Below are 25,617 nucleotides of genomic sequence, written 5' to 3'. Positions count from 1 at the left end.
GGAGGCCAGATTGGAAATATGGCTTTCTCAGGAAAGATCATGGCAGATAGTGAGACCCAAAAGCTTAAATGAAAGGACTTCTTCAAGAAGATTGATGAGAAAATATATAGGGGAGGGTTCCAGATGGTTCTTTCAGAGGGACATCGTGAGAGTGTGAGATTTGTCGATTGAAAGACATGCTCCACATGTTGGATCAGCTTGTGATTTCACCCAGGTCTGCAGAGAATGAGGAGGCTGCTGCTTGCCGATCTAAGGGATGACAGATGGGACGGCAGGGATGACAGAGTCATCAGCAAAGAGATAAAGAGGATTTTCCAGAGAGTCGGAGAGATCATTGATGAAAACCAGAAAAAGAACAGGGCCCAGAATGCTACCTTGAGGAACTCCAGCCTGGACAGGAAGAGGGGATGAGAGAACTCAATGAAGGGCCACACGTTGGCTGTGACAGGAGAGGAAGTCTGTGAGCCATGAGTGGAGATTCCTTCGATACCACAGCAAGAGAGTTTGGTGAGCAGAGCAGGGTGCCAAACTGCATCCAAGCATGTGAAACATCGAGGGAGATTACTCTGATTTCATGTCTGGCATTGAGGATCTCAATCCATTCTTGAGAAAGCAGAAGCAGCATATCCAGAGTGGAGTGACCTGGTCTGAATGCAAATTGATGATTGGAAATCAAGCCATTGGAGAAGAGGAAGGATTTCATGTCTGAAGCGATGATTGATTCCATAACCTTGCTGATGATTGGAAGAAGGCTGATTGGTCTGTTGTTGCAGGGATCTGTTTTTGCACCTTTTTTATGCAGAGCGGTAATGTATACTGATTTCCAAGCAGATGGCGGATGACGTTGAGCATATGAGAGGGTAACGACAACAGAGGTTGACCAAGAGCAGCAGAGCAGCTTTTTTGGACATGTGGGCTGATGCTGTCTGGACCAGTTGCAGAATCTGAGTCGAGGTTTAACGGCAAGCTCTACTTTGTCAGGAGAAAAGGACACAGAGTCCTGGAACAGCTGGGTGTGACTGGGTAAGGTGGGTGGAGAAAGCGAAGGGTTTGGGACACAATATTTCGAAGCAAACAGAGCTTAGGCATTCAGCCTTTTCACATGCAGTGTCAGCTGTGTGGCCATTTGAGGTAAGGGAGGGGATGGATGGGGAACACTCATCAGAAACAGATTTAACTTGACTCCACCAGGATTTGGAGGGAGAGAGACAGGTTTGAGAATTCAGACTTGATATAAGAACGATGTTGTTTTCTGGCTCTCCTGAGGGTAGACACACACTTGTTCTGAGCTTTGCAGAAGGAACTGAGATCGCCTTCAGTTGGATTTGCCTTCTATGAGGCAAAAGCAAGTTGTTTCAGGACAACTGCCTCGCCACAAGCTTCAGTGTGCCATGGGCGGAAGGAAGGGTAGGACAACTGAGGATGAGATTGGATAAATCTGTTAATGAGAGAGCACAAGTTTCTTTGAAAGATTTCCCAGGATGAGTTGATGTCAGAGAAAATAGAGATAGGAGACCAGTCTCGAAGTTTTATGGCTGCTTGAAGACCCTGGCAGTCGGCTTGAGTAAAATGCCAGACTTGATGGCGCTAAGGTGGTTCTCTAATAACTGACAGATGTCTACTTTGACGAGTATGTGGTCAGATGAACCGATTGGAGCAGAGGAACAACAGCAGATATTTTCAGGGAAATTGGTCAAAATCAGATTCAGAAGAGATGGAGTACCGTTGGTTGAGATCCGGGTGGGGAAGTTGACAGATTGTGTCGGTCCCATTGAGTCGCAGAAGTCTTTTGCTGAAGCGCCGTGACAGCTGAGAGAGATACCTACACCCAGCCAACTGGCATGATGACAATTGAAGTCATCACATGTGAGGAAGAGAGAGTTCGGATGAGAGGATAGAAGTTGGTCCATATTTTCAGAGCGAGATGTAAATGGAGTCATCACTGTTTGGTGGACGGTACTAACACTTATAAACACGAGGTAGGAGTGGAGAGGGAAATCATAGCCAGAGGTATTCATGGGGGTTTGAGGGAGAGAGGGCAGTGCATGGTGAGTGAGGAATCGAGTCTTTGATGAAGAGAGCAACTTTGCTGTCAGGACGAGGCTCAGGTCTGTCATACTGGAGGAGGAGTAACCAGGGAGAGATACTCGGGAGTCAGAGATGTCTTGAAGGAGGAATGCTTCTGTTAGGCAGATTACGTCTGCTTTGGCAGTGGCAACCTGTGTACAAAGATGTCAGGTTTGAGTGAAGGCCCTGGATGTTTGAGGTCCACACTATTAAGGAAGAGGGAGGAGAGGAGGTTTTGATTGCAGGGGAGAGGAGGGAGAGGGTAGGACGAGGGAGAAAAGGGGGGGTGCGGTGGGGTAAGGAGAGTTGTTGAAAGAGTTTTGGGGATTGCAGAAGAGCTCGGGGAGAGGGCCGGATGAGGAGGAGAAAAGGCTCGGTGGTGATGCGTTGAGGTTCAGTGGGGAGTAATAAGAGAGGGGGCAGAGGGTAGTTGAAGATTGGAGGAGGTGGAGTGATGAGATGGAAGAGTGAGGGGGGAGACTGGAGGGAGAAGGGTGAGGGAGGAGTTTTTGAGAAAGGTGAGAAGGAAGCTTGGATGGGGGAGAGAGTGAAGGTTGCTTTGTGAGAGAGGGGAGACGATGAGAGCAGGTGTGGCCAAGGTGCAGAAGGGCGATGGGAGAGAGGAAGGTTGAGACTTGGTGGTGGTATGGTGAAGAAGGGAGCATGCAGGGGGAGGTACAAGATTTGAGAGGTTGGGAAGAGGAGGCGGTGCGATAAGAGGAAAGAAGGAGCATGTTTGAGATGTTGACAAGTGTACTGTTTGCGATGTTGACGAGTGTTCTGATTGAGAGAGTGAGGAATCTGTTCGGTTAGAATGGAGCCCATAGATGTTAGAACACCACACAGTTTTGGATAACAGAGGAGGAGCTGATACTGAAGCAGAAGACAGTGAAGAAGTGCTTCGAGCGGAGGTAGGATGAGGGGCAAGATGAGAGGGGATAGCAGTTGAGGGGTTAGGAGGAGATAGATTTAAAGAGGTGGGTTGAATTGGCACTGAAGTTGGAAAATAAGGATGATTTATAGAACATGAACATGCATTGCAAATTTGGAGTTTTAAAAATTTTAAGCCAGAGATGTTATTAAAGACATCACGTGAGGGATGCAATGCAGGAGAATTAAGAGCATGGAGAAAAACGTAACAGTTGGACTTTTTAGACACGGGATGAAGGAAAGGTCATAATGAAAAGTCCTTTGAAGAAGAAGAACAAGAGTAGTGAATTATGAAACATTTCAGTGAGAACCACACATGTGAAAGAGAAAGTCGGAACATTTTAAGAGACCGTTTTGGATGTTGTGTAACATATCCTTCATTATGTTTTGTGATTTTTCTCTCCCCAAATCTGTTTCTCAAATTTCTGACAGATGGACGATCATACTGCATGGGAGACATGAACAGAGACTGCTGGTTAGTTAATAATTTCTTGATGTTTTGACAAGCTGTTGCTTTCCTGGGTTCTGTAACCCTAATGGCCTTCAAAATCACATACAGTGTCACAGCTTATCATGTTGGAGCATGTTTTCTGTTTTTTTTTTTTTGCTGCTTGCCATTCTGCTTTTTTTTCTAATCTCCTCAAGGTACCTATTCAAGGTGGTGCGACTGGGTACCTTCGGTTCGCCCTTCCTTGTTCCGAGCTGCCCTGGCTTAACTGTCGAACCAGATCAAACTCTGGAGGTCTTGATGTCCAATCTTGAACCTGAGGCAATGCAGCCTTTCTTTCAAAGCGATGGGATAACTGCACAGGATGTTACAAAGGTAATTATTTTCTTCTTTTTTTAAAATTCCTTTTATTCTTCCTCCTAACTGTGTTTGACACCATTTTGATGTGATTGTTATCAAGCCTTGCATTCAATGGAATTCCATGGAAAAGCCACTGTACATGAGCCTTTCATCATTGTGGTGTATTTATGGGCCCGCATGGCACGGTACAATGAATAACTATTGGCCTCAAAAAAAGAAAGAAGGTTTTGTGCAGTGTTATTTATCGATGCACTTTGGCAGCCACTCAGGGTTGACAGAATTTCACTTATCGGCTCAAATAAAATGACCACAAGATAGAAAAACTATGGGTGTGGTATTATAGACTCAGGGGAGACCCAGGCAGGGGGTGTGAGGACGAGGCTATTATAGACCTGGGCCTCGATGGACTCAGCTATGAGGAGCGGCTGAAGGAGACAGGGCTTTATACATTAGAAAGGAGGTGGTTACGAGGAGGTATGATGGAGATGTTTAAGATAATGAATGGTAGAGATAAAATAAGTGCAGATGAATTGATTCAACAGAGCAGACAGTGATAGGACCAGGGGCCATAGCCTGAGAGTATAAGAAGAGGAGAGTTAAGATGGTAGCTAGGCAGGGGACTTTTACTCAGAGAGAAGAAAATTCATGGAATGGCTTCCCTGGAAAGGTAGTGGCAGCAGAAAAAGTAGATAAGTTTAAATTAGAATTAGATAGGTACCTGGAAGTTATGGAGATGGAGGGGTATAGGGATGTTGATAAGACTTTTAGGTGGTTTGAGCATTGATGGGTGATTGTGTGCATGTGTACGGAGTGCTGATGGGGGGGGGGGGGGGGTTGTGTGGTTGATGTTATGTGTTTTTAGCAAAGACCATGTCCCCTCCCCTGAGGGGAAGAGAAGGGGGAAGAAAAACTACCAAAAAAAAACTCTCCGAAAAACAAACAAACAAACAAAAAAAAATTCGTTCATTAATTAAAATCATTTTTCGCATTTTCTTCCTTTGATCTTGTGTAGATGGGTTGGTGTGGAGCTCGTGGAGGCATGATGTGCTGAATGGCCTCCACCTGTGTTAGATTTCCTTGTTATTACGTGAGGAATGGCAGAGAATGTCATCTTCATTGTATTAAATTACTTGGTATCCAGCCTTTGATTAAGTCGGAGTACTGGAAGGGCCCATAATACAGGGTGTATTAAGTTGATTCCCAATTTTAAATTATTATAGCAGCTGTATTTCTGAACCGATTTTAATGAAACAAAATGTAAACTCGAAGAGCACTTGGTAGAGCGCATATCTCCGCCCCATAATGCCTGATCCACGAAAACATATCGGGTCCAAAACATTTTTGAGATATCATACTATACAGTACTATATCATTTTTGGCCCTATCTCTCAATTGTGAAGGATCACTTAAAGAAATGAAATAATTCTCGTATCCCGATTCAGATTTGGATCGTCACCAAAACCGAATCAATTTGTCCTTGTCACACACCCAAACTGACCACCAAGTGTCGTCTGAATCCGTCCACAAATTTTTGAGATCCTGCACACAAACAAACAAACAGACAGAAAGGGGTGAATCCATAACCTCCTTCACCTTCGGTGGTGGAGGTAATGAAAGCTTGTCCAATTGCTTGAAGCCAAAATACCTTGAACTGGAGGAGAGAATAACCAATGTTCTCACCAACATTCCTGAAAACATGTTTCAATCAGCAGGAGTGAATCTGTCGGTCTGATTAAGGAAATGTGTTGACAGTGTAGGAGCATATGTGGAGGTTTAAACAGTTGTGCATAAAACCTTACTGGACACACTTTCGTTTACAGTTTATTTCATTAAAATTTGTTCATAAATATAACTGCGACAACAATTTGAAATTGGGTATTGACTTATCATACACCCTGTATCTTAAATAGCTGTAAACGAAGGTTTTCTATACATGACCTTTCCTACTGTCATGAAGTTATTGTATCACATCAGGATATGGTTAGGTTTATTCTTGTGTTAATGTTATTTTGTTGTGCACTGCAGAAAACTGGTATTGCCAGCCTCTTACCAGGCTCATCCATCGATGCCGTTTTGTTTTCTCCTTGTGGTTACAGTCTTAATGGACTCACCTCCCAGGTAAGCACATCAGGGCACAAGGAATGGGATACCTGCTGATACTCGTGCGTGCCTGCATGCATTTGATGGACCATCCCCCTTTGTTACATTCATTTGCTTTCTTCCTGTAATCCTCACCCTCAGGGTTATTATTGGACCATTCATGTGACACCAGAAGCTAACTTTTCTTATGCCAGTTTTGAAACGAACCTGGAGCTTTGTCCAGGGGAAGTAGAAAACTCCTTTGCAGATGATGCAGAAAAAAAAGTTACTCTGTTGGGTTTATTAACCCAGCTTCTACACATCTTCCGTCCAAAAAAGCTGATTACAACGCTTTTTGCTAATTCGGTGAGTATCTGTAGAAAAGTGTAATATCTGTTGAAAAAAGTGTATCTGTAGAAAAGTGTAATAATGTGCACTTTTCTTGCTTCTTTCTTTATTTTTACTTTTTTGACAAGCATTTTTTTTTTTGTTGTTTGTCAATGTGGTGTTTTATTGTGCTCTTGGAGATTACCCACCTTTTGGGTTGGATGGGAAATAGATCTGTGTAATATGAATGTTAAATCTTGAATGGTTTTTGATATATCGCATGCACAAGCCAAGTTACCGAGATGGTTGCAACGGCAACATAATTCAGCTAATCACAGCCATGATGTAATCGGATTTGGACAATGTCATAATAGTGCAGGAGCCCAGAAGGTTTATTCAAGTGAAAAGTGCAGGAACGTTTGACCTCATGGGCTGATGGGGTCATCCATCGACATCACAAAAATGCATTGCTGCCGGGTCTGACCCTTGGCTTTCCCCCCGAAATCACTCGGTGACGCCATTACCGAAAAACCTAATTTCCTCTATCTAGAAAACTATGCATGATAATATCACGAATAAGGTGTCCATACCTATGTTTTCATGGTCAATCATTACCCTGGTGCTATGCATATTGCTAGAAAATGTATAGTTTACCACGTAAATGCATGGTTCATCCACTAAATTAGCGACGCCATAACCGAAACCTCACTATCTGAAAAACTGTGCGTGATAATATCACAAATAAGGTGTCTATACCGATATTTTTATGGTCAATCATTACCCTGACACCTGTGTTATTACTGGGAAATGTGTAGTTTACCATGTAAATGTGTAGCCCACCCGCTCATTAAGCGACGCCATTACCGAACAACGATATATGGAAAGCTTGCAAATGTGCAGTTCACATAATTAACTTGATGTCCTCTTGGCATTACAAGTCTTCTCTATCACTTTCATCACTCATCACTGTCCTCACTTCAAGCATTATCTGACTTCCTCATCTACTGAATTATCTTCCACGCCATCCCCATCATCCTCATGTGGGCCTGTGAGGGACTCTGGAACTGAACTTCCTGGATACCAGTCTGGTTCAAAGCAGTTTTGAGACAACTTCCATCCATAGTCTGTCTGACTGGCCCCGTCTGTCTGATCAACTCTCTTCTAGATTCTTGCCACATAATGCGCCCTTTTCATATGATTACCAAGTGTCTTGGCACACGGGGGAAGAGAGGCTTTGTTTATCATCTTTATTCTGGCAAGGGGCTCCTTTTTGTCACCACCACCCATTCGCATGAACGCCTTGTATCTGGCTTCATTAATGTCAGAGGTTTTGAAGCCATACAGCACGCAGACAATGGATGTAACAGCTTGGATGTCTACCTCCTCAGCTGTTGGAGATCGCAATGCCATCACATGAGCTGCATCTGACTCCATCCGCTGGGAGGGCTTCACTTTGCCTAGGTTCGTATGGGTCCTTAAAACCCATAAAAGTCCAGCATTTGAGTTGTACAATTTCAGTTCTTAAATGTCCTTAAATTTCAGGAAAATGTTCAAAAGTCAATAAAAATCAGATTTTCCTGTTATTTGGTGAAGGGTGTTTCATTTTCCTGGCACTAGTATTCTAAACAAGGACAAATGTGTCCAAGAGCCGTGTCCTAAAGGTTTTGTCTTCACCGGAAAAACAACAACAACTTTCGATATTTTGTCAGGTGCCTTGATTAAGCCAATAGTGAGACCCGTCATAGTGTATTTACGTATTTACGTATTTACAAAATATAGTGTATTTATGAAATAAATATTGTATTTACGATATTACAATACATTAAATGGAATAATCTTTAAATAGTAACGTGAACTTTTCGAAACTTTAAAGCAAATGTCCGAATATATTTAAAAATTCATGATAGACGCTCTCAAAAGGCACCCTCAATGCGAGGATGTGTTTCGTATTGTTACGAATTTGGGAATTTGATTGCACACAACATTCAGGTTCCTTTAGTCAGCTATGTCGATAAGTGCTTGTTCCCGAGATAGCTCACCTTTCATTTTTTAAATGTTCAGAAATCGATTAGATGGACTGCGGATTGATTTTCATAGTTAGGGAACGAACAATGGAGACATCCCTCCCCCTCTTCTGCGAAGAGGAAGAAGAATCCTGCCATCCCGTGACTCATGATGTCAACAACTCCCTCCCAGCCGTGGCTGAGCGGGGGATGGAGCACGAGGGCATGAGTCATGAGTCACAACGGGAGCGGGGGAAGGGCGGGAGAGGGATAAGAGGAGACCGTCTCTTTGTTCGTGTGACAGAGTTGGCGAAGGGAGTTGAGGGGAGTTGTTCAGCAGACCGTCGGTCCTGCTTGGCTTGCGTTAAGGTTGAGGCTTTCGGAAGCTTTTTGCTTTGGCTGGCTCGGCAGGAGGCTTTTTGGAGGCTTTTTTGCTTTGATGGTTCCGTGAGCTTCGGCTTCTGCTTGGCTCGGGAGAGCTTTTTGCTTCAAGCTGCCCTGTTTGGAAGAAAGTTAAGCCGGTCGCTCGGCTCGAGTTGCGAGTGGTGGCTTCTTCTTCTTGGTTCGTGGAGCTCTTTGTTCTCCATTTTGGTTCCCGGCTTGGTGCGACTCATCGACCTCTTCGTTGAGGTGGTTCTTCGCGGAAGCGACGCATCGACGGGAAGGATCGGCGCCTCGTCTCACCAGCATGTGTTGAGAAGCATGGGAGGGTTCGTGGGAGCTCAGGAAGGATCGCAGCTCACGGCGATTGGATCCAGCTCGCTCTCGCTGGAGCCCGGGTCTGAACAACTTGAAGACTACACGAGGTGGAGAGGTTTGAGATAGGCTCTGGGTTTCAGCTCACCTGTCCTCCGAGCTGGAGCCCGTTATTACAGGCCTCTGCCACCATTTCTTATGTGTGTGTGTGTGTGTGTGTGTGTGTGTGTGTGTGTGTGTGTGTGTGTGTGTGTGTGTGTGTGTGTGTGTGTGTGTGTGTGTGTGTGTGTGTGTGTGTGTGTGCGCGTACGTGTGTCCGTGGGCCTGCCTAATAAGTAGGAACTGCTGTTAAGTGCAAGTGACTGTACATAATAAGTCAACGGTTGTTGTTCTTTTGTCATGCTTTTGTTGCTTGTATAATTGCATACGTGTTTTGCCTTGTTTAATTGCATACGTGCTTTATTATAATAAATGTCCTTGTGAATGTAAACCTGTTCGTTGTGTCCATTCCCTCATTGAACTGCCGTATTGAGATCGGAATATAGTTGGTTTTTAAATAGCCGGTAAAGTGATCGGGTCCAATCGGACTGCGCGATAATACCCCGCTCGGTTATCCCAAAAGCAAGCGAGCTGCTTAAGCGGCTTGTTTCCAAGCAGTCCCGTTGAGGTACAATCTCTCGGTTACCTACCTGCGCGAATAATGAGGTAAATCGAAGATTTGGCAATCAGACCCTGTAGCGCGGGTAGAGTGCGGACAAGGTTGTGGCGTGGTTGAAAACACACCCGTGGCTGGTTTCCGGCGTTGATCCGGAAAGCCGTGACTGGATTGTCCGTTCGGTGGGCGAAGCGACCGCTATTGGTTAGACGCGGTTGTTCGCATGCCGACGGGTGGGAAACTACAACACTGGTGTCAGGAGTGGGATAAATTAAAAGGGGAGACCGAAACGTGTAAGACGAGACATGAGGTGACGACAGCAGAAATAATAGTGGAGACGAAGGAAACTAACAAGGTGACTGAAACGCAAATAGTTAAGATGGGAGATAGAGGATGAATTGGACGGGGTGGAAGAAACTAATAACACACACACACACACACACACACACACACACACACACACACACACACACACACACACACACACACACACACACACACACACACACACACACACACACACACACACACACACACACACACACACACGTAGCGAGGGACCATGAGAGGGAGCTCGGGGAATGTGTTGGGACCCGATGCAAGCAGCAGGATGGCCTCCTTCAGGAACTAGTGGAGGGACTGTGCCCCCTTGAGGCGGATCGCGACGAGGAGAGTCCGGTTGAGCCTTGCGAGGTAGAGGGGGCGAGTGCTGCGAACGGGTGCACGCGGAGCTTGGGGGTTATGGAAACCCCGGGACCCCTTGTGGTGGTGCTAATTCCGGTGTGTGTGGATGAAACACCGTGTGTGGATGAAACACCGTGTGTGGATGAAACACCGTGTGTGGATGAAACACCGTGTGTGGATGAGACACCGCGTGTGTATGAAGCACTGCGTGTGACAGGAATTGCGTGTGTGAGTAGTATGGTGTGTGTGAGTGAGAGGGAGATGGCGGTTAGCATGCGGGAGACCGCAACCTCATGTCCTAGTGTAATGGTGAGGTGTGTGAGCGTCGTGGCACGCAGGAGTGTGCGCGTTGAATGGCGACGACGACTGCGACAGATAAGGGACAAAGGCCGAGTAGCGGCTGTAGCTGCATTGGGGACCATGCCGGGTTTGCACGGCAGCGTGCGCGGGGTCCGTGCCGTGCAACGCACAAGGCTGCCACGTGCGCGCCTGCGGGGGTGAAGCCCGGTCCGTAAATGCACGCGGTGGATTAGCCGATCCCGCGGACGGACAGAAGGTAGGCTGGATATGGATTTGGATCGGATGGGTTCTCCACGCGAGCTTGTGTGTAAAGCTCCGACGAGCAGAGCACATGTGTTCGCGTGGGGAACCCCTCGAAACGCGACGCTTGCTTTTAATGTGCAGGGTGACGTCGTGGCTGCATGGTTGGAATCCGGCAGAAGGGAAATCCCTGCCGGATGGCACCATCCGAAGAGGGACGAGGTGCACGGAGTGCGAACAGCTGTCATGACGTCACTGAGAAAAGAGCACAGGTTGCGAGGGGCCGCGCTGGTTAGCGCGTAAAAAAAGAAAAAAAAAAGCAAGCCATGCTTTGGGTGAACAGGATTCCCTGGGCAAGTGGTGGAAGACCCCCCTGTCTCGGGGGCACAGGAAGTTCTAGTTAGGGGGATGGGTTAGCGACAGTTAGACCGGCTTCATGGGGCAGGGACAAGTCCTCATGGAGGCCGTGGAATGGATTAGTGAGAGGGATTTTAATTCAGATTTAGGAAATGGGAATTTTTTGGATTTCCGGAGACATGGACAGATTTGAAATGTGTAGTGGAGACGTAGCTTAGATACATAGAGTAAATGGAACGTGCATGAGTTTTCAGGAGTGACGGGGGAGCACGAGTTAGTCAGGGGATTTAATTAGAAATGATGGCAGTATAGAGTGTTGGTGTGAGTTGTGAAATGGAAAGTGTGTGAGGAATGAATGTGGGACAGTGGGCCCAAGTGTGTGAGTGAATGTGGTATGCATGGTGCGATGACTGGTTGGGGGGAGGAGTGATTCCCCCCCAAGTGACCCCTGGGTCAGTTTAATGTGAGCTCGTGGGTTATTCAAATTTACTAAAAGGAGGTCGTTTTGTTGGTGTCGAGAGAAGGCACGAAACCCGTTTGGAGGGGTGCAGGAGTTCATGGACCGGCTGGGAGTGTGGCTGTGAAAAGGTGAGTTTTGTTTAGTGGGCACCCCAGGCACCGGACTAGTCGGCCAGAGTAGGCCAAGGGGCCGAGATAGTGTAGTGGGCACGGGCGACCTGTCGGAAACGGGACCCGTAGTGCCAGAATGCCACGGGGGCAGTGTAGTGGGCACGGGCGACCCTCGGAAAGGGACCCGGGGCATCAACACGTCACGTGGGCATCGGAGGGGAGCAATGTCAGAGAGGGCAACCACCTGCATTGTGGGGAGCAGCTGGGCTCGGAGGCAGCCTGCAGGCCTGTGGGTGCCATGGTTTGAGTTTGGCAGAGGGGGAGTTCCTGCCAGTTGAGCCACGCTGCCCAGCCAGGAAATTGTGCGAGGGCACGAATGAAAATTTGAGGGCAAGGCCCAGATTTATAATGGACACCAACACAGGTGACGGGAATCATGGGTTTTAGAACCGATAGTTTTAAAGTGTGAGGCATTTTTGGAAAGCCCGGGGTAGTTTCAGGTGTAATAAATGTTTGGGTAGTTAGGAGATGTACCCCTTCGCACCATCCATCCCTTCGCTCGTTGTAGGCTGCTGGACTCACCTTGAACTCTGTGGAGGCCATTCTGAGGCTTCGTTGGGCCTCGAGACAGGACGCTAGTCTCTCCCTATTCCCCTCTAGAGAGGGAACGTAGGGGTTGGGAGTAGGCGAGGTTGACAGGATAGGTTAGAAGGACAGAGACAATAAAGGGGGTTAGGAAGACGATAATAAAAGGGAACTAAAATAATAAAAATAAAGAGGGGATAAATTTTGTTGTGTTGTGTGGCAAATTAAGGGAGTGTGTATGGACGGAGACAGGCAAAGGGGATAGAGTGGGGGGGAGACAGTAGGCTCGGTCCGAGCCCGCCTTCAGAGCGGTCGGCACCACCGCACTCTCTCCAGACCTGATGGAACCACACCAGAGGCCGACCAACTTCATTGCCGGCCTGTTGTGCTGCAGCCACCTGTTGTGCATGGACTTGCCTTGCCATGCCTCATTTTCCTGCCTCTGCCATGACCCATGCCTGCTCGCCCTTGTTTGCATTTCCCCCTGTGTCCATCCATTATCATGTGTGCCAGGAACATCCAGTTTTGCAAGGACTACCCTGCATGCAGTCCGTGCATCCATCACGCTCATTTGTGTTTTGCGACCATCTCCATCCGTTTCCCTGCATCAATTAACTTTGAAATGACTTTTACCTTCTCCCCTTTCACAGATCACAAGTCCTGGGCCATGGTTAAGTAATGGATAAGTCAAATGAAAATTGTAAATACGTGGAACCTCACCTTTTTTGTTTGTTTTAGCTCCGGCAATTTTAGCTAAGTTGTCTGAATGAGTCTGTGAGAGTTTGTTTAGTTAGTTACGCAGCACATTAGGTTATTTATTTTTGGGACACGTATAAAGAAATGTCGCACTCAGGGATCTGAAGGTAGAACGTGCTTGGGGAAAACTTACACATGCTGGTCACACGAAAATTTGACGACTCGGGACGAGTCTGTAAAAAGGGGAGGAGGTAGTGTTACGAATTTGTGAATTTGATTGCTCACAACACTCAGGTTCCTTTAGTCCGCTATGTCGATAAGTGCTTGTTCCCTTGATAGCTCACCTTTCATTGTTTAAATGTTCAGAAATCTATTAGATGCGCTGCGGATCGATTTAATAGTTGGGAAAGAACAATGGAGACATCCCTCCCCCTCTTTTGCGAAGAGGAAGAAGAATCCTTCCATCCCATTACTCATGATGTCAACAACTCCATCCCACCCATGGCTGAGCGGGGGATAGAGCACGAGGGCAGGAGTGATGAGTCACGCCGGGAGCGGGAGAAGGGCAGGAGAAGGATAAGAGGAGATCGTGTCTTTGTTCGTGTGGCAGAGTTGGAGAAGGGAGTTGAGGGGAGTCGTTCAGCAGACCGTCGGGTCCTGCTTGGCTTGCGTTAGGGTTGAGACCTTCGGAAGCTTTTTGCTTCGGCTTCTGCTTGGCTCGGGAGAGCTTTTTGCTTCAAGCTGCCCTGTTTGGAAGAAAGTTAAGCCGGTCGCTCGGCTCGAGCTGCGAGTGGTGGCTTCTTTTTCTTGGTTAGTGGAGCTCTTTGTTCTCCATTTTGGTTCCCGGCTTGGTGCGACTCATCAACCTCTTCGTGGAGGTGGTTCCTCGGGGAAGCGACGCATCGATGGGAAGGATCGGCGCCTCGTCTCACCAGCATGTGTTGAGAAGGGCGGGATGATTCGCGGGAGCTCGGGAAGGATCGCAGCTCACGGCGATTGGATCCAGCTCGCTCTCGCTGGAGCCCAGGTCCAAACAACTGGAAGACCACACGAGGTGGAGAGGTTCGAGATAGGCTCTGGGTTTCAGCTCACCTATCCTCCGAGCTGGAGCCCGTTATTAAAGGCCTCTGCCACCATTTCTTGCGTGCGTGCGTGCGTGCGTGCGTGCGTGCGTGCGTCCGTCCGTGGGCCCGTCTAATAAGTAGGAACTGCTGTTAAGTGCAAGTGAATGTACATAATAAGTAGACGGTTGTAGTTCTTTTGTCATGCTTTTCTTGCTTGTATAATTGCATACGTGTTTTGCCTTGTTTAATTGCATATGTGCTTTATTATGATAAATGTCCTTGTGTGAATGTAAACCTGTTCGTTGCGTCCATTCCCTCATTGAACTGCCCCATCTTGCGCTCGGAATATAGTTGGTTTTTAAATAGCCGGTATAGTGATCGGGTCCAACGGGACTGCGCGATAATACCCCGCTCGGTTATCCCAAAAGGAAGCGAGCTGCTTAAGCGGCTCGTTTCGAAGCGGTCCCGTTGAGGTACAATCTTTCGGTAACCTACCTGCGCGAACAATTCGGTAAATCGAAGATTTGGCAATCAGACCCTGTAGCGCGGGTAGAGTGCGGACAAGGTTGTGGTGTGGTTGAAAACACACCCGTGGCTGGTTTCCGGCGTTGATCCGGAAAGCCGCGACTGGATTGTCCGTTCGGTGGGCGAAGCGAACGCTATTGGTTAGACGCGGTTGTTCGCACGCCGACGGGCGGGAAACTACAACAGTATTTAAGGAGATCCGGATCTTGTATGTAAAAGAGCCGAGTCCAAAAGGTTTTGTCTTCAGAAGAAGAAGAACAACATATTCCGATATTTCGTCACGTGCCTTGATTAAGCCAATAGCGAGACCCGTCATAGTGTATTTACGAAATAAATAGTGTATTTATGAAACTGCAATACATTAAATGGAATAATCTTTAAATAGTAACGTGAACTTTTCGAAACTTTAGAGCAAATGTCCAAATATATTTTAAAGTTCATGATAGATGCTCTCAAAAGGCGACGATGCGAGGATGTGTTCAGGTGTTTAGTATTTAAGGAGATCCGGATCCTGTATGTAAAAGAGCCAAGTCCTCAAGGTTTTGTCTTCACCAGAAGAAGAAGAAGAAGAAGAAGAAGAAAAAAAACAACAACTTCCGATATTTTGTCACGTGCCTTGATTAAGCCAATAGCGAGACCCGTCATTGTGTATTTACATATTTACGAAATATAGTGTATTTACGAAATTACAATACATTAAATGGAATAATCTTTAAATAGTAACGTGAACTTTTCGAAACTTTCAAGCAAATGTCCGAATATATTTAAAAGTTCATGATAGATGCTCTCAAAAGGCACCCTCAATGCGAAGATGTGTTCAGGTGTTTAGTATTTAAGGAGATCCGGATCCTGTATATAAAAGAGCCGAGTCCTAAAGGTTTTGTCTTCACCAGAAGAAGAAGAAAAATAAGAAGAACAACGCCGAGCTCTCTTTGAGCTACGTTCGCTATGCGGGACGCGGCTAAAAATGATATTTTATTGAAAAAAAAAACTATTTACCGGTTAAGCGGCATGGTCGCATTTCATTCCCGCCCGCCCTCATGCCAGAGCATGTGGCTTTGTTTTTGCCGGCTGCCAAAGTGGTCACGTGTCTGCATTCGGGTTATCTCGGCAAACTTCGGTCGCCATTGTGATCACTGTCATCACGATAAAAGAGCTGAACATTACGCCTCTTATATCCATTATCATTGGCATTTATAGAATTTGTTGACCCAAATTTATATGCACAATACATCAAAGGATGCCTGGACAATGCTATTTTCAAGCTACCTGGCTTGATAAACCGGAATTCAAAGGATGGTTGGAGAAAGATCCCGGATGTCGATCTTCTGCTCGTTGTCGTGTGTGCCGCAAATCTTTCTCTGTGAAAAGCTTGGGAGTTTCTGCTGTCACCGTCCATGGTAAAGGAAAGAAAATTCTACAAGGTGAGTGAAACTGTTTGCCTATTCTGATATATGATCAACGATCTTTTGGGCATTGAGTGATTGACCGAATTGTCTCGCAGTATGCATGGTATCTGGTATGTATTTGATTACAATGTAAATACATACCTGGTACTTTTCTATTTTTCAGCTATGAGGTCTAGTTTGTGAAGTGTTGCTAGTTTCCCATGGTCAGGTGTCTGTTGAGAGGGTTTTTCCCTCAACAGACAGATGGAGAAGGACAACCTGGGTGGAGGCATGCTTGTGGCACTGAGGCAGATTATTCATTATTTTGTACTGGAAGGTGGAACGCTCAAAGTTGAAATCACAAAGGAACTGCTATCCTCAGCATCCAGTTCTCGACATAAATACCATCAATATCTTGAAGAAGAGAAAAGAAAGAAAGGGCAAGAAGCCATCCAAAGAAAACGAAAAATGGTTGAAGATGAAGTGGATGGTTTGAAAAAGAGAAAGGTGTTGGAAACTGACATAGAAGGTCTGACCACATTGTCAGAAAAATATGCAGACGAAGCTGAGGCAAAAGGTGGCAAAACAAGCTAGTCTTCTGGTAAAATCAAATTCTCTCAGGCACTCTGCCAAGCAAAAACGGGGGGAACTCAAAGTTCTAAAAAGAGAAATTGAGGAGAACGCTAAATCCTTGCCTGCTATGTCCTAATTGGATATTACAATGACATGTAGCTTCCAGAATGTACTGTTCTGTAGTGTGGAAGCAGTCAGGAGTTGCTGCAACTTTGCAGGTGGCAGCACCTACAATAACATTTTAACATAACAACACATTAACATTGAGAGTGCTGCCATCTGGAAACTTGTGACTGCTCCTGGCTGATTCTACAGTAACTGTGAAGTGAATTTGCCAATTGGCTGTGTGGTGCGTTGTGCCTTGTCGATTGAATAAGCTCCTGCTGTGTTCTGTATGTTCAATATTAAAATAGATTTTTTTGTAAACTTACTATCTTTGTTAATTTCTCGGTGACTCACCTCAATTTACCCCTGGAATTTCTAGGATGTGGTCCTTAAAAAGGGGTTATTTTAGCCCTTAAAAGTCCTTAAGTCCTTAAAAAAGACATCTCAAAATAAGTGGGAACCCTGTAAATAATGCCCGATCTGTAGAAACATGATGTGAAATCACAACCAGTCAAGGCATGAAGGCCGATTCATACTTCAGTGATACCAGTCTGTTTCCTCTGGTGGTGGTTCAGATGGAAGTTTATTTTGGTAACATATCCCTACTGTTGAATGCAGAGTATTCTTGCCATCTGGTGTCTCCGTGTTTACATTGTAGTTATCCCAGGCTAATGCTGAAAAAGAATCATCATCATCATCATCATCCATTTTTATTCGATCTACCATTAATATTCTAACTAATAATTCGTAATTATTAATATTGAATAAAAACTGTCCTTGCCATTTCATATCACCATGTTAACATCGTAGTTATCCCAGGCTAATGCTGAAAAATACAAAAAGGTAATAACAACATTTTCACCACAAACGTGAATTTGTATTATTATTGCTATTATTATTACTATTATTATTATTATTATTACCTGTTCCCAACCGGCAGGAGTTTCCTGTTCCAAGTCAGAGCAGGTGTAGGACATTTCAGTCTCGAGCCGCTTCACTTCATCATCGCTGATACAATGACCAAAGCGGTTCAGGGTGGTCCACACTGTTTTCGATCCTGTCAATGTTCCCAACCCGAGCCCAAGGGCTTGATGCTTCCAAGGCCTAACTCTTCCTCTGGTACAGTTGAACACAGCATCCGATACACCAACTAATGCTTTTCTCTCGATCACATCCCTATTAGAGTTATTTACACCATTTTCTGATTGCAACCCACCGATGAGAGTACGGAAGAACAGGAGAGTCAGATCGGGGATACTTGGGGAATTTTCCTTCAGGGTGTGAACTGAAGTGGGTGATGGGGTCGTTGATTGGGGGATTGCAATAATTTCTGTCCACAATGCCATGGCAGCACACCTGATTTCTTCAATCTTTTCAATGGAATCAGTCAGCATAGCAAATGCCTCAGCAGATGTCAGTGATGAATAGAATACAAGGTTTCCTGATTTGTTTGCTCATTTAACAACAAGGATTTCCAGGAATCGTTCCTTTATCTTCGATATCAGACTTTGTGTAATGTACCTATCAATGTCATCCTGTGTTCCTCCAAGAGCAAGAAACTCTTCTTTGTACAAATTGAAAATTACTGACGCCAACTTGGGAGTTTTGTTTTTGATGACTTCATTTTCGAGGAACATCGACAAGTTTTTGAAGGCTTCAATGTGCATCTTCCGATTCGAAGTTTGCTCTTCATCCGTCACATCCAGTCTTACATAGTCACGACGACAAGTGTTATGGTATTTGGCTTCCTTTGCAATAAGATCTTCCCCTAGTCCAATGATCCTAGTATCACACTTTTTCTTAGCAGCAAGAAGGATTGCCTTGCTCCCGTCTGTGGTCAAACATTGGCTGAGGGGTTCATTTTTCTGCAACTTCCTCTTCCTCTTCTGTCCACAAAAACGACATTCCTGTCTCAGGACGCCTCTCGTGCTGGTAGAAGGATGATTGGAACTTGAACGAGTGGTCTTCCGAGGTGGTTCAGATGGTTCTGTGCTTGGAGGTGCTTCTCTCTTAACATCACAGAATCGACTGAGGCAAACTGAGTGGTAATATTTGCCTTCTGGGCCCTCAGCTGTTCTGATCTCTTCCAAGGTGTTTGATAACTTGTCACTTTGAATTGCCTTTCGCCATCAAGCAGCATTTTTGGCTGTTTCCCAGTTGCTGGAATTGAAACACTTCAGTGCACGTTTCTTTTCTCCTCTTTCTTTGCAAATTATACAAACGGGGGTGTCATTTGCCATGATCTGTAAATAACAAAAAGGGAAAGAGACCAATGCATTATTTGCCACATTGTAACAAAAGACAGAGATGGTACGACTCCAGTTGGCAACTTTTAGGGTGAACTCAACATTTTCAAGCACTGGAGTTGGTATTGTAATATTTCACCATAAAAACATGTGTATAGACACCTTATTTCTGATATTATCATGCAGTGTTTTTCAGATATTAATGAAAATGGGTTTTCCCACAATGGCGTTGCTCACCGAGTGGGTGAACTAAAAATTTACACGGTAAATTATACATTTTTTAGCAATAATGCGGGTGTCAGTGTAATGATTGACCATGAAAACATAGGTGTAGACACCTTATTCGTTATAGTATCATGCATATTTTTCCAGATATTGAGCAAAATAGGTTTATCGGTAATGACGTCACTAATTGAGTGATTTCCAGGGGAAAGCCACGGGTCAGACCTGGCAGCAATGCATTTTTGTGATGTCAGCGGATGACTCCATCAGCCCATGAGGTCAAACGTTCCGGCACTTTTCACTTGAATAAACCTTCTGGACTATAAGTAATAGATATCTGTAATATGAAAGCTAAATGTTCAATGGTTTTTGAAATATCGTGTACATAAATGTACAATGAGAGATGATTGGTCGGTTGGACAGGGCTAATTTTAATGTCCCATCTCCGACTTTGTCGGAGGGGTGGGGGACAATATAATGGAGCAAGTATGTATGTATGTACGTACGTCCGCTCTATACCCATTGGTTTGACAGCTGACCTGATGCCAACCACATTTGTAACCTGAAAAAAAAAATCCACCATTTTGGTAAGCCTACGACATCTTCACAATCGCCATGCCCTCCCTCTAAGTTTTCCCTTCAGTGTAAAACGACCAAAGCAACTGTTAAAAGGATCATCATATATCGAAAGGTTGGAGTCTTTAGGCATCATGAGCCTTGTGAAGGTGACAATACATGTAGGTCTCAGGCTTCAGGCCTCTGATGTCAGCCTATGGGCCAGTGCATTTGGAATTATCCGAGCCAAATAACACAATGGATTATACATGCACATATGCAGTTCGCATATTTTTGCTTCATGTACGTAACCGGATTATTCTTCATTTTCGGGAGCAATCGAGGTTGTGAACTGTTGCTTATATACTGCCCAAATAAAGGTATGTTTCAGGAGAATGTCGTTCACACTTGGAACAAGATCACCCTTCGGTGTGGGTACTCTGCTGGTAATGATAATAAATATGGGACCACTGTAGCTTATCTGGGCCCTGGCCGAATGCCGTAACCCAAATTTGGTAGAATTTTGACTGGTGAGTCTGGAGAAGAAGATTTTTGAAGGAATTTACATGATTTCCCCCAAAATTTACGAACCCCAGCATTTTGACACACTTCCAGGCACGTGATCGACATGGTCATCGCAATTTAACATCCCTCCCTTGGACTAATGTTGTAACCCAAATTTGGTAGCTTTCTGACTGGTGGGTCTGGAGAAGATTTTTGAAGGAATTTACTAAGTCCGCCATTTTGACCTACTGAAAGTCACATGACCGGAATGAGCTTTGCATTCCCCATTACCAGTCAGAAGCAAAACGTTGCTGCCAAATTTCAGCCGTATCGGCCCAGCGGTTTGGCTGGAGAAATTGGAATAGGAGACGGACGGACAGAGTCATGGACGATGCATGATGATTATACCTTATCTGGAATTCCAATTCCAGATATGCTAATAACACCAGTTCCCTTACAAGGAACTTCAACACAGAAGGAGGCCAGTAGGCCTATCAAAGCCTGTGCTATCATTACCAACCCCTGGTTGTCTGTCTGTGCTCTATCCTTTTTTCAAAAATGCTGAGTCAAGGAAGGAAGCAGCATGTACCATTTTTAGATGATTTGTCCAAAATAAGCTCATAGAGTGGGTCCCGGTGTCCTGCCGTCCGTCCGTACGTTAATATTTGACTTGAACGTCTTCTCAAAAACTACCCAAGTGATGTGCACCAAATTTGGTATGATGCATCAGAGCAGCAAGGTATTGTGGGGCTGTGCTCCTCCTCTGCATGTGCCCCCAATAAGGGGATGAAAGGAGGGGTTTTGCCCCAAATATTGGTATTTTAATCAAAAATCTTCTCAGAAATCACCAGGTAGATCCAGCTCAAACTCACCACAAGGTATCAGGACCATGTCCTAAACTTAAGTGGTGCTCCTCATGGCCGTATCTCCCCTAAGAAAGGGGACCATGGGCCCCCTCCCCGAATCCCTCATTTTCACAAAAACATCTCCACAAATAACTGAGTGATACGGACCAAATTTGGTACAATGCATCAGGACAGTCAGGTCTCGTGGGGTTGTGCTTCCATCCCGATCCACCCATTTAAAGGGAGTAAAAGAGGGAATTGCCCCACATATTGGTATTTCATTCAAAAATCTTCTCAGAAACCGACAACTGGATCCAGACAAACCTGTCCATGCGGCATCATAACCATGCCCTAACCTTAAGTTTTGCCCCCCATGGCCGTATCTTCCTTGGAAAGGGGGCCATGGCCTCCCTCCTCTAATCCCTCGTATTCATTAAAACACATTTTTATCACAAACTACATGACCGTGGATGGACAAAATTTGGTACGATATATCAAAACAGTAAGGTCTCACGGTGTTGTGCTCCCCATCCGAATCTTCCCCTACAAGAGGCTGAAAAGGGGAATTTCGCTCCAAATTCACGTAATTTATTTTATAATCTGTTACCGATGGCCAGATGCAGACTAAACTCTTGACAACTTCAGTTAACCATGACCATACCGCTTCAGGAAGGTTGTCCATGGCCCTTTCCCCCTAATCCCTCATTTTCACCTTGCCGGTTGGGGAAATAACTGTCCGTCCCCCATGGGGGTAATTTTAAAGTCTTTGGTATGACTCGGTCGGGGTTTGAACCACTGACCTCTCAGATTCAGAGCGGACACTCTAACCATTACACCACCAGGTATACTTTCAATGTAAACCAAATTTGGGACAAGTATAGACTATAACACATCAGATCAACTGATTCAATTTGTGGGTTCAACAGGTCAAAGGTCATGTTACCCTTTGAAAATAATTTTGCAGACGGTAACTCAAATTAAAAAAAGAAAACATCTGAAGTTGCCTTTTCTATTTACCTCTCTGGCAGGCTCTCTTTCACGTGACTTTTCATTGACCTTTACTCGAGATCAAACGGAATTGTGGGTTGACGACCAATGCGGGTGGAGGCGTATCTTCGACACATTTGTGTATTTATTTTATTCTTCTTCTTCTTTCGGCTGCTCCCGTCAGGGGTCGCCACAGCGGATCATCCGTATGATCCGCATAGTGATTTGGCACATGTTTTACGCCGGATGCCCTTCCTGACGCAACCCTGGTCGCCTCTTACGACACAGGGATATGGTACACCTATTTTAACCGGGGTATACACCGGCCCAGTACACTGGTACTCACTTCGCCGACCTCGGAAGGATGACAGGCTGAGTCAACCCCCTGGTGTATTAATTCAGTGGCCGAACGGGGCTTGAACTCAGGACCTTTTGGATCCCAAGCCGCTGCCCTAACCACTGCGCCAACACCAGGCATATTTGTGTATTTATTTTATTATCGTTTTTAAAAAAAAAAAATGGAGTGCTACATGGGAACATTTGTGGTGACAACTATTTCAGATGCTGAAAAGACCATGTGATGTTTACAAGCAAATGGGTTTACATATTCCCGAGCAGCATCTATTTATTCAATATCTGATGCAACAACATTTACTCGCTATCCTAAAACTACCTTCGCATCGACATTCTGTCACTGCTTTATTTTTATTTTTGATTTTCGAAATGCTCACGATTAAAGCTTGACAAGTTTGAACATTTGGCATTGCACGAATCATCTCTGAGAGTTGAGAAAATACATTGCGAGTCTGCCAGTAATCTTTGTGGCCTGATGTAGATCCGGATTTGTTTGTTTCCTCCACCACCGAAGGTTACGCTACGTTTTCACCCCTATCTATCTGTCTGTCTGTCTGTCTGTCTGTCTTTGTCTGTGAGCAGGATATCTCAAAAAGTTGTGGACGGATTCGGATGAAACTTGGTGGGCAGGTTGGGTGTGTGACAAGGCTGAATTGATTCGGTTTTGGTGAAGAACCGAATCTCGATCTGGATGCAAGAATAATTTTTGAGTGATTCTTCACCATTGAGAGATGGGGTCAAAAACGATATTTTGAAAGATATGCATTTCAAAAAGTGACAAATTTGGTGGATGAGTTTGGTCTGGTGACAAGAACAAGCCGATTCGATTTTGGTTCAGGTTCAGTTCCACATCCGGCCTATTGGTTGGATACGAAATGTAAACTGTTCAGCCTGGTGGAGGGAGGTATGCGCTCTACTGAGTGCTGTTCTCATTATCCCGCCCCCCGGAGGGAGGGAGCGGGATATTGTAATCGTCCGGTTTGTTTGTCTGTTTGTTACTTACGAAATCTAGAGATTTCGTAAGTATATTGATGACTTCCGTCATCTGTTTGTGTGTTTGTTTGTGTGTGTTTGTTTATTTGTAGGCACGATAACTCGAGAACGGAAGAAGCTACCAATGTCAAATTACACCACGTGATTCAGGAGGGTAATGGCTCGTGCTGATTAGATTTTGGTCAAAATCGGTCAAAGCTCAAGGTCACAGTGAGGTCAAACATCCTATTTTTGATGGTTTGGTACAGAATCATCATAGAAACTTTTGGTTTGCGTCGCTACCTTCTCGAGAGACAGCTTTTATTAGACAAGGTCAGAGGTGAAGTTGACGATTTCGTAAGTACCAGTCTATGACTGCTTGTTTGTTTGTTTGTCTGTCTGTCTGTTAGCAACTTTACGGCAAAACGGCTTTCGCAAACACTATCAAATTTAATCCACAGGTGGGCAATGAACCTTAGACGACCCCATTAACTTTTGGGTCCAATTGGATCAAAGGTCAAGGTCACGAAAAGATCAAAATCGTTTTTCGCTCATAACTTCGTCAAAAATGATCTGATTTACTTCAAACTAAGCTTATAGTGAACCTTATTCTATTTGTCACTTATAATCCTACCCATTCCTATAGTGAAAAATGCATATTTGTGAAGGTCGGTAGGGTCCGAAGTTTTTGGGGATCATGGTCATTGGTCAAAATTACAAATTTTCCATTTAAACTAAAACATGGTAACGAAAATTTAAATTTGATCTCCAAAATAACTTTATGCATTAAATGGGTGGGATTTGTTGTGCCTGGCACCACTTGTTTTATTTGTTTTTATATCTGGTTAACAAATTCATTTTACAACAACATAGTCATGGTGCCGTGCGATGTACTTCGTGAGGTTTTACTTTTCATTTCTTCAACAAAAAAAATTGTTCCACCTTAAGTTATCAGTGAATCATTCAAATGCATTTCTCCTTCGCAGACATCCAAATGCCATATGGTCCCTCCGGGGTTCGCTTCACCCCCTGGATATTATGTCACCGGACGACAATGGGCACAATTTTCTCTCTACTCTTTACTTTTCCTGAGTATGGAGCGTGGCAACTGACTGCCGGGTGTTTTAGCTTCACCAGTTGCTGACAAGCAATAGCACCTTAATATTTCAACCGAATGTTGAAAGAGGTAGGAAATGAAGGTGAAGTGACATTTCAGGTGAAAGCAGCCCTTCTTTCAAAGTGAGAGAGAGCTATCCATCTCCTAGTGTAGCAAGATAGTTTATAGTGCAATGGGATCATCGACATATTATGTATATATTTTCAGACCATCACTCTTGCATACATTCCCTTTCTTTTTGTTTTCTCTCTTTCCAACTGTTCACCCCACCCACCCACACCTCACCCCCATGCCCCCCATGCGTGGTTAACATTTCGGTGCTCTGTGCTAATCTGTGTTGAACGGATTTTAGTTCGACATGCAATCTTAAAATGTAAAACCATTTCTTCCAATATTGTTCACGATATCCTGTGATGCAATGATGTGGTTTCCTTGCGTAACAAACACTGCTTCATTTGAATTACCAATGTCACAAGCATAAGGAATGTCCTTCAGCTGGTGTTTAAAAAGATCATTCTTGTTTGACTCCATTTTTCATAATCACTTTGTCAGTAGATGGTTGTACGTTGAATCGGTATACTCCATGCATTACCTTTTTTTTTCTCTTTCTTTCTCTGTTAATTTTTAAGCTAAATTTTCACCATTGTCTCTAAAAAGTCTTCATTTTTATTGATTTCAAGCATTATTTAGCACAAATAAATGTATGCATATCTTATTGGTTTCTTTGATTTTACATCAGCGCTCCCCTTTCCTGTGTGACCGGAGCTTGATCACAACTTGGAAGCATATGGTCTTTCTGCCTCCATCTGACTGAAACAAATGACAATGATGTACCTCTTATTTAGCGCAATAAATTGTTTTAAAATTGACTTGTATTTTGATCGCAAGCTTTTATCTGAAGTTTTCTACTTGTTGGCCTCCATCTTGGGTTTTGTCATGTGGCCGAAACAAAATGGTGGAAATGTTCCATTAATGAGGAACTTTTTGCCTCCGCCACCGAAGGTGAAGGAGGTTCTGTTTTCACCCCTTTCTGACTGTTTGTTTGTGTATGTACAGAATATCTCAAAAAGTTGTGGATGGATTTGGACGAAACTTTGTGGCAGGTTGGGTGTGTCGCAAGGACTAATTGATTCGATTTTGGTGAAGATCTGAATCCGGATCTG

At 44.7% G+C, this 25,617-nt stretch overlaps 1 protein-coding gene across 1 annotated transcript in view; it reads left to right on the top strand.

Moving 5' to 3' along the window:
- AMD1 (adenosylmethionine decarboxylase 1) overlaps nt 1-25,323 on the top strand; it is a 39,493-nt gene extending 14,170 nt beyond the window's left edge. The window contains exons 5-9 of the mRNA XM_085879927.1: nt 3,430-3,472; nt 3,643-3,820; nt 5,831-5,923; nt 6,047-6,250; nt 24,324-25,323. Of these exons, the coding sequence (XP_085736053.1) occupies nt 3,430-3,472; nt 3,643-3,820; nt 5,831-5,923; nt 6,047-6,250; nt 24,324-24,449 (644 nt within the window). The 3' untranslated portion in view covers nt 24,450-25,323. The remainder of the gene's footprint in view (nt 1-3,429; nt 3,473-3,642; nt 3,821-5,830; nt 5,924-6,046; nt 6,251-24,323) is intronic.
- Nucleotides 25,324-25,617: the final 294 nt, after the last annotated feature.

This window comes from Eptatretus burgeri, chromosome 4 (genome assembly GCF_056783735.1).
Source record: "Eptatretus burgeri isolate ZD-2024b chromosome 4, Ebu_testis_v1, whole genome shotgun sequence".
NCBI classification, from domain to species: Eukaryota; Metazoa; Chordata; class Myxini; order Myxiniformes; family Myxinidae; genus Eptatretus; species Eptatretus burgeri.
Note: the sequence above shows the minus strand (reverse complement) of the source record. Positions and strands in the feature narration are given on the sequence as shown.